Source organism: Peromyscus eremicus, chromosome 16_21 (assembly GCF_949786415.1).
Source record: "Peromyscus eremicus chromosome 16_21, PerEre_H2_v1, whole genome shotgun sequence".
NCBI classification, from domain to species: Eukaryota; Metazoa; Chordata; class Mammalia; order Rodentia; family Cricetidae; genus Peromyscus; species Peromyscus eremicus.
Window position 1 is genome coordinate 57,136,910 of NC_081432.1, and position 9,975 is coordinate 57,146,884.

General features: G+C 45.3%; 1 protein-coding gene across 1 annotated transcript in view; it reads left to right on the top strand.

Moving 5' to 3' along the window:
* Positions 1-9,397, top strand: part of LOC131926762 (24-hydroxycholesterol 7-alpha-hydroxylase) — an 89,033-nt gene extending 79,636 nt beyond the window's left edge. Inside the window, exons 11-12 of the mRNA XM_059282354.1 lie at positions 4,017-4,104; positions 8,722-9,397. Coding sequence (XP_059138337.1) covers positions 4,017-4,104; positions 8,722-8,793 — 160 coding nt within the window. The 3' untranslated portion in view covers positions 8,794-9,397. The remainder of the gene's footprint in view (positions 1-4,016; positions 4,105-8,721) is intronic.
* The last annotated feature ends 578 nt before the right edge of the window (positions 9,398-9,975 follow it).

Below are 9,975 nucleotides of genomic sequence, written 5' to 3' on the forward strand. Positions count from 1 at the left end.
TGGGTATCTATTCAAGGATTGCAACCCAGAAGAAAACTGACTCTACTGTCCCTTTTCCAGCAGCTTCCATTACCAATAATTCCTCACACAGAGGTGGGGTGGGGTGGGGAGACCTTCATAAGTCCCTCTAGTACCCTTGCTGGGTTTGGACTGGCTTGATCTTGTACAGATCTTGGCATTCAGGCCCAGCCACTGTGAGTTCATGTGTGCCAGCTGCACTCTGCGTAGGATTCTATGCTGAAGCCGTCCTGGCCCTTGACTCTTGTTGGTTGGGAGAGTTTTAACTACTGCTGTCTCATTGGTGGTTATGTGTCTGTTTAAGTTATTTATTTCATCTTGACTAACTTTGGTAGGTCAACTACATTTAGAAATTGGTTTCTTGTAGCTTTTCCAGTTTAGTAACATTAACTTTTTGTCTTTCAAAATTGGAGAGCAGTATTATAAATACATCTTTTCCCCTTTCACAAAAAGTCATGAACTCATTTTTCCATTTAAAATTAATTTTGTAAGCTATTAGAACAGTCATGATTATAGATAAGTAGAAAGAAGAAAAATATATGCACAGTAATATGCACCATCTCTCAATACCCAGCAATGTTTTGGTGTATTACTTTTATACTTTTAATTTGGTATATTGTAGGTACTTGATGTTATTTTGTGAACAAAGTTTGTCCTTATGATTTTCTGAATTTCCTCAATGTCTGTTGTAATGACTCACTTTTCATTTCACATTTTATTAATTTTGTTTTTTTCAATTTGGCCAAAGTTTTATTAATCTTTTTAAAGTCTCAACTCTTCGCTTAATTGATTATTTGTATTTTTTCTTTTCTTTTTTATTAATTTTGTCATCCCTGACTTTGAATATCTCTTCCTATCTTCTCTTTTTGTTTGTTTTCCTTTACCCAAAGCCTTCAGGTGCATCATTAAGTAATCTCAACTCTTCTCAAACTTGTTCAAAACATGGAGAGAGAATTTCCTAACTTATCTGATGAGGTCAGCACTACCACAGTCAACTCCACACAGAAATACCACAAAGCAAACACTAATTAGATAGAGCAACATTTCTTATGAATAATTGATGTAAAAAGCCTGGAGTGGTGGCTCAGTGGTTAGGACTTGTTCCTCTTGAAGAGGACCCAGATTCAGTGCCCAGCACTCGGGTGGTAGCTAACAACTCTAGTTCCAGAAGATCCCATGCTGCCTTCTGGCCTTAGCTGCTACTGCACACGTGTGATGCAAACATGCATTCAGGCAAAAGAGAAACATCCATACATTAAAAAAAATAAAAATTAAATAATTATTTTTGAAAAAAAACCACATTCTTAAAAATAAATCTCAATAAAATGCCAGAACTGCATTCAGCAGCATTCCTTGGGGTGGGCTGGACATGGTGGTACATGGCTTTAACTCTGGCATTTGGGAGGCAAAGGCAGACAGACCTCTGTGATTTGGAGGTCAGACTGCTCTATATAATAAGAACTTGTCTCAAGGAAAAGAAAAAAAGAAGAAGAAGAAGAAGAGAGAGAGAGAGAGAGAGAGATATTAGGGCCAGCAAGATGGCTCAGTGAGTAAAGGCACATTCAGTGCAGACCAAACTCCAGTCCTCCGAAAGAACAAGTCCTCTTACCCTGTGCATGATTTCTCACCCCCTCCTCACTCGCACACCATTCTTACCGTCATATCCTCTTCCATTTGATTTTCCTCACTCAGCACAAAGTATTTACCTTCCATCTTCCTGTCTGTGCCTACTGTTAACCCCAGTTAAAAGTCTGGTGCCTCAGCCAAATCCTTTCATGCATTCTTTGTCATTTGGACGCTGGGCACTAAAATTAAGAGCAATGGTAAGTCTACACCTGCCAGGGTGCGTTCCTCCCTTCTCTTCACTAAATTCCTCTAGATAGTCCATGTCCAAGTTGTGGGCTTCACAATACCAGTGGAAAAACTACCTAGAAACCTGCACGAAACACAGAGCTTCTGTCTTGTCCCCTTCCTCTGGAGTCAGAAACCCAAGGGTAAGGTGCAGTGAGCTCTGCCTTCCCCGTTCTCCCAGGATATTCTGACAGATGCTGACGGTGGAGAACCACTGAGTCTGGGTTATTTTGCCTCCTACCACGTACTTGATTTTTACCCTCCTCCAAGATTTCTTAAGAGGATGAGCTTGTGGGGAAGCGCCTCCCCTTGAACTTGAAGAGCTATGCTTCAATGCATGATACCTCTGAAACTATGCCTGCCTGCTGCCATCTCCAAATTCCAGGGCAAGAGCATTCTATTTTCATGAGCTGCAGCTGGTAGCAACCAGGAATACACGGCAGAGCTCCTGCTCCTGGCAGCGGGGATGATTTTCCAGCCCTCCCTGGCATCGCCTACAATGACTTCTAGGAGGGGAAAAAGAGAGGTTTTTCCTCTTCAAAAGTCAGGGAGAAGCCAGATGTGGTGACACACACCTGTAATCCAAGTATGCAGGAGACAGAAGAGGTTCGGGGACAGCCTGGGGTTACGTATGGGGTTCTAGGACTTCTTGGGTTTGAAACCGACAGCAACAAAAACAACAGCAACGATAAAAGTTCATTGAAAATCAAAACATCCGAAATGGAAATCAGTAATTCCACCCAATCCTAGCTCTCCGTAAGCATTCCGTTTCTTTGACATACATTGCTATCCTCCGAGACACCTGGTGGTCCAGGTTGTCTTTTGCCCACCCCACCCCCACTCTGGCACCCCACCTGCGTTCTCTCCTGTGGAACCAGCTTCTCGGTGATAGTTTATGTCAGCTACCCTGGCTTCCCACTCATTCCCTTTCACCCATCTTTTGTATGCACTGATGAGTTTTTCCTGAAATTGGCCTGTGAATGCCGCTCTCTGATTAGGAGCCTGACACCAGTGCTGGAAATCAGACCCTTACCTGTCGGGACTCCTGGTTCTCTGTTAATGTGACCCCAGCTGTATCTTTGGAAGCCCCTGGCAACCCTCCCCCAGGGGTTATCCTCCTGTATCCAGTCCCCCATGCTCCCTGCTCTTGGTGCTCTGAAAGGCTTTCAGTCACCATGCCTGCGTATTTAAAGCCTGTCCTTCCTGAAGATCTAGCTCAGGTTTGCCTTCAGGCACATCCAGGTTACTGCTCTCTAGGCCCCAGATCTCTGCAGCGTCTTTGGGCCCACATTCACCATATCCCCTTTGCCCTAGTTGTTACCGCTTCCCTCTCACCCCATTCAGCCTTGGCAGCCTCGCTGGGACCTCATTTTTCCCAAAGCCCCTGCAGCTCTGTCCTGACGGGTATTTACAGTTGGGGAAAATCCACAAGTGCTGAGTATCTAAGGAATTTTCAACATGTTTGTGTTTTAATGGGTTTTCTTTCTAGATGTGCACTCTTGTTCCTGTAAGTGTAAAAACTGAATCTGTTATAAATAACACACCTCATTATTTTCACTCTTTTGACATTGGAAGTGTTGGGAAAACATTGTTAGCATGAACATAGCTCAGCTGGCTTCTGATGAACTCTGAAAAAAAAAATACTGAGTGCCACAGATGGCCAGATTCTAGTGTTAGCCATGGAAGAAAACTCAACATTGCAGTAAATGCCTAAAACTTCTATTTTGCCATTGCCAAAAATTTACCTCCAGTGGGTACTTGAGAAAGTTCTACTAGAATGTCCAGATATTTAAATTTGGGTAAAATCATATTTTCATACCTTTTCCTTTAGCTAAGATACAATGTAACATTTTGATTTACTTTTGTTTATGCATGTGTGCATGCGCCTGTTTATCTTCTGGCCTCTGAGGGCACACAGACAGACATACAGATACAGACACAGACATACCTACATAGACAAATTAAGATAAAATACATCTGAAAAGACATAGATTTTCATTTGTGTTCACCTACTGACTAAGCATTTATCCATCTTCTAAAGCAACTGAGCCATCCCAGCCACCCAGTGGAATATGTGGTATTAAGAAAGACTGAGGTATTCATGCGTCTTTTAGAGACAAGTAATTGCCTTATGTTTTTTTCTTCAGGTGGTTTGCTCTGTTAGAGATCCAAATATGCATTATCTTAGTGCTTTATAAATATGACTGCACTCTTCTGGACCCATTACCAAAGCAGGTAAGTGCTTTTAGAATTTCAAACAATATCGTGACTTCAGATTTGATATAAACTTTAAATGTGGGTTTCAATACTAGCCACGTGTTGAGTGAATCCCTTACATTTGACCTTGGCTCCATTTACAGAGGTCTGTAGATGAAGAGTATCGTCTTTTCATTTGTCTTGAGTGTTGTCATAGCCCTTGGTCCAGTCAGAGGGTGACCGGATGCAGGGAATCTTTACTATCTCCTGGATGCAGGGAATCTTCACTATCTCCTGGATTCAGGGAATCTTTACTATCTCCTGGATGCAGGGAATCTTCACTATCTCCCTGTAAAGATAGTGAGCACAAAGGAAGAGGCTGAGACTTCTTCTCCCTCGCCACTGAGGCTGTCTGTCACTTAGCTCTATGTAGACACAGTGGCTCCTGAAGGGACAGGAGCCTCAGAGTTCCTGGACCCTGGAAGGTTTGCAGAGCGTGGATTGTTCACTCTCCTACCTAGAGCTCCTAATCCAATGGTTCTGGGAAAGGGCTCCATGTCTGCATTTCTGACAAGTTACAGATGTGCCTGTTATTGCGGGTAGCCTGGGTACCACGCTTTAGAGAGCACTGCTGTAAGGAGTGAGGAAAAGTCCAGTTTCATCCCAAATGTGTGAAGACCTGCTTGGACTGGATGAAGGGTGCTGTTTAAACAGCCTGAGGCCCTGAGATTACATCAGAGCTATTCACTAAGACCATTTGTATTTAATGTAGGAAGGAGTAAATGAAACTCCTTGTGTTCTTCTTTTTTTTTTTTTTTCCTTTTTCGAGACAGGGTTTCTCTGTGTAGCTTTGGCGCCTTTCCTAGAACTCACTCTGTAGCCCAGGCTGGCCTTGAACTCACAGACATCTGCCTGCCTCTGCCTCCCACGTGCTGGGGATTAAAGGCATATGCCACCACCGCCTGGCTCCTTGTGTTCTTTGAGTGGAAATTATCTAAGTGCGTAAGTGGCTCAGAAAATATGTCACAGATACACACACTTAAGCACTTTCCATTGGTTTCTTTTCCATTTCTCTTCTAGTTTTTTTTTAATGTTATCAATTCCTTGAGAATCTCATATATTGTATTTTGATCATATTCATCTCTCTCCCTCATCTCCCAGATCCACACCCCATTCTTTATGGACCCAACTTTGTGTCTTTATTTCTTTTTTTAAACCTGTGGAGTTCAGTTAGTGATGCCTATATGCTTTTGGGTATGGTCATTCGCTGGAGCATGCTAGACCTGCCCAGGGGTCACACCCTTCAAGAGAGCTGTCTTTTAGCAACAACTATCAATTACCAGTAGCTTCTCAGCTAGGGGTGGGACTTTGTACCCATCCCTCGCCCCCATGCTAGGGTTTTGTCTGGCTTGAGTGTGCACAGATCTTGTGCATACTGTCACAACCACTGTCAGTTCATATACGCAACAGCCCCACGCTGTCTAGAAAGCAGAGTCTTCTTATAGTCACCTACCACCTCTGGCTCTTACACTCTTTTCACCAACGGCAGCCCTCGGGGCCAGCCCACCTGAACCCACACTGCCCAGGCAAGGTGCAGGGCTCTTTCTCCTGAGTGCTGCCATTGGTGAGAGGCAGGGCCAGCTCTCCTGCCTGCCACAAGTGGCAAGGGTCCAGGGTTGGGGTAAGGGCATCTTTCCCTCACCCATGCCACCAAATGGCAGACGAGGGGGGTAGGATCAGCTCTCCTGCCGTCAGGGCCAGTTCACTTGTAACACCCCCACCACCACCAATAGGGTCAGCTGTACTGTGCTGTCCAGGCAAGGTTCAGGGTCAGTTCCCCTGAGTGGCTGCAGCTGGTGAGAGGCAAGGCCAGCTCTCCCTCCTGCCATAGGTGACAAAGGGTGGGGCTGGGGGAGGGCATCTCTCCATCGCCCACTCCACCATGTGGCAGATGAGGGGTGGGGCCAGATCGCTCACACAGATAGGTGGGGCAAGACTACCTGTGTCTCTGTCAGCAGGGTCAGCTCTATTGTGCTGCTCAGGAGAGGTGCATGGCCACTCTCCCACTCTCGTGACCCAAAGGCCACATATTTCCTTTTAAATAAATATAATTTTGTTTCTTTCTCATTATGAACCAAATAACAAGGAAACACAGCAAAGCTTTATTTAAGCTACATGCCACACCAGTGGCCCAACGTTGGCAGCCTGGCATCCATCCACAAAACAACTTCAATGTCAGGCACATATTTCACTGGTCCTGGTGATTTTGTTGCATTCTAACATTTTTAGGGTGCAGATCCTTTTATTTATTTATTTAATTTTTTTTCTCATTTTATATACCAACCCCAGTTCCCCTTTTTCTCCTTCTCCCACCCCCCTCAGCTTCCTCAGAGGGGGTAAGGCCTCCCTTGGGGAGTCAACAAAGTTTGGCACACCAAGTTGAGGCAGAGCCTAGACTCTCCCACCTACAAGGCATCCCTCCATAGGGAATAGGCTCCCCCAAACCAGTGCAGATTAGTGCAGGTCCCCTCCTCCTCCTCAGCCCATTGGCCCCTGGGCCAAGGGGGCAAAGGGAGCAGACGTGGCAAGCAGGGCCTTGTCCAACCTGTGAGTACGGTGGAGATAGCCCTTTAGGAGATGAATCAGCTCAGCGGTATTCCAGAGTGTAGGGAATATATAAGATTGTGAACAACAGCTGGAGAATCACCTAACTTCCATTAAACACCACATTCCTATCATAAAGTTCCAGTACAAGTCTCAGTTACTGTCATCTGTGGAAGCGCGGTCCTATCCTAAGGCTCCCAGCACAATGTCTAATTATCATGTGGGCAGCAGGGGGACAGCTTCTGCAGGGAACTGTGTCCAGGGTCACACTAGAGAGAAGTCAGGGATCTGGGCCTAGAGACAGTCTCCAAATACGGTCAGGTAGAGAACAGGGCTTGCAGGGAGGGAGTCGTCCATGTTGCCGAGATTGAAGAGGGCTGCCAGGCCATGGTAGACTATAACCTCCGACCAGCAGGGCCTCCCAGCACCTTAGAAAACAAAATTTTGTGCATCTCTCCATGGAGAAGTGCATACATTTTCATGTATAACTATGGGTTCAACTTCAGTGGGCTCATGGGAACTATGCAATCCATTCTATCAGCGGAGTTAAGGAATCCATTCTGTGTTCTATTGTGTTCACACTTGAAAATAAAAAAGGCTGATTACCTAAACTGCATCCCCTCTTTTCTCACTCTTCATTGACCCCAAAGCTCAAGGCTGACAGAACCTTTTATATCTCTAAACCTTAGAATCCTTTCTGTGTTTTTAGTAGTACACTGTCACCCGTCCCTTTATCCCACAAACTCAGACATTCCTCTTTCCTAAGGAAAAAAGATGCACAAGTGGTGGTCATCCCAACGGTGTGGCTGTGGTCTGTCCACCAGCTCCAGGTAGTTCCCAAGCACCTGTCACAGGTGCTGATTTTCACTCAGTGACTGAGGTCCAAGCTCCAGAGCCAGGAAAGGGGGGGGGGGGCTACAGAAGGCTGGAAGGTTGAAGAGAATGTAAGGAGTCATCTACAGATAAGAATAATTACTGGCACACAGGTTGGCCTACAGATAAGAATAATTACCGGCACACAGGTTGGCCTGCATAGGCCACACACAGGTGGGCGGGCACAGGCACACCAGCAGACTCCCACGTAGAGTGCAGGCAGGAAGGTGGACTAGTTGCTTTTCTGCTGCTGTGATGAAATACCATGACCAAGGCAACTCAATCAAGGGAGCGGGCATCTGGGCGTATGGTTCTGGATGGATAAGGGTCCACGATGGCTTGGAGACGTGGCAACAAGCCGGAGGCACGGCGGCAGGAAAAGGAAGCTGAGAGTTATGTCTTGAGCCACAAGCACGAAGCAGAAGGAGCAAGCTGGAGGTAGGCCAGGCTTTGCGATCTCAGTGTCCACCCCCAGGGACACGCTTCCTGTGTGTGAGAAGCAACTACTAACAGGGGTGGGGGGAGGTCAAGTGTTCCAATACTGAGACTGTGGAGGACTTTTCTCATTGAAACCACCACAGGAGAGGAACGCAAAGGCACTCACCTCCAACCTCAAGGTCGTGCTTCTGTAGAATCACACGAAAGTGGCATTCTATCAGCAACAGTCATGTATCATCACATCCCTGTTTTCCCTTTGGGTTCCCCGGGCATCTGCTGTCAGCCATCGTTAGCCGACTCAGTCCCCTCGATATCTGGTGTCAGCCATGCTTTAGCTGACTCATGCCATATCACTGCCACGTTGTCTGAACATAAAGTGGCACATTCGGCCTTCTGTTTCCTACGCGAGGTGTCATAGCTTTTGAGTCAGGGATGTAGAAAGAGCCTTGTTTATTTTTAGCATGCCCTTCAGCCTGATAGAAGGGTGGGCAGAACACAGGCCTGTGGGCCCAGGTGAGCTGTGTGAAGCTGAGAGATTATTAAAATAAGCTGGCTTTCTCTACTCTGCTCTTCCAATGGTAAAGCTGATGCTCGAGGTTTCGAAACTCAGCGATGCAGACATTTCCCACCCTTCCAGCCTCCACTCTGTACTTTAGAGATCACAACCAGGGAAGACTTAGGACTAAAGCTGTTGGCCTTGGTCTCTTAGCTTCTGTGTCTCTTCTATATTTCTGCTTCTAGAGTTGTCTCCATTTGGTGGGTGTCCCCCAGCCAGAAGGGAAATGCCGAATTGAATATAAACGAAGAACATGACGTCCGTTGGGGCTCGAGAGGGTCAGAACCTTCGAGAAGAGTGAAGTAACCCGGCTCCTGCCCTCCAAGCATCTTGACCTGAAGACATCCTGGTGGCATACGTGTTTCTTATCTGAAGATCATGCATCTGATCCCACTGTCAGGAACACAGAAACCCCAATTCCAGGTTTAGAGAAAGGGTTCAAATGATTGCTTAAAAGTTGATTTAAAAAAAGTTGGAATTTGGCTTCATATATGACCATATCAGAACTTCAAGTAGAAATGTCATTTGAATGGAAATATTGGTACATTAAATTCACTGTGAAGGCAACATTATTAAAATTATATTTTGTTAAAAAAAAGAAAGAAAAAGAAAACTCTAAAGTTTTGGACACTGAAAAAAATTAAATAATGATTTCTAGAATTTTCTATTTTTAAAATGTGATTCTTAACTAGAGGTTGGAAATCTTAGGCTTATTAATGCCAATCGCCGCAGACATTCCTAGTGCTGAGAAGTGTGGAGAAAACAGTAGATTTGTGGCACTTGTGGGGACCAGTTCCTGTGCTGCGCTCACCCCTGCACAGGCATCATCTTCTCTGGAGGGGGTAATCAGTACACATCGATTGAGGGATTGATTTGTACTTTAATTAAGGGAGAAGCACTCTTTTGACTCAAAGTGTCTTCAGTGATAGTTCAACAGCGATAATGCACGGTCTTACTGCATCTTGTTAGGCCATGTTCGGTTGATATTCCTGGGAGGTCTGCTCTTTTCTAAAGGGAAATGGAGGAGCAGTGGATCTGGGGAAGGAGGGCACTGGGAGAAGAAACTTTAGTCTGGATTTATTGCATAAGAGATGAATAAATAAAAAGAAAAAATAGAAATGCACATCTGATATTGTGTCCTTTAAGTAACTGCAATTGAGTCTGTTACTCACGTCTCAGGACAGTGGAATATTTGCCATGAAGTTCTGGAGAGAAAACCCAGCATGTCCGTGGGAATATACGTTTCTCATAACAACAAACAATGGTGTCATCATTTATCCCCCAGATTCCAATACAAGTTCTCTTCATCTCCCCTGTTTCACTGTGGCTTTGTAGTACATGCTATTCTCCTGGCCTCTTCCCTTCCCTATCCTGGCCCCAGCTCCTGACATTGGGTGTTGATAGTCATCTTTTCCTTACCAACAAGGACTTGCATCTCT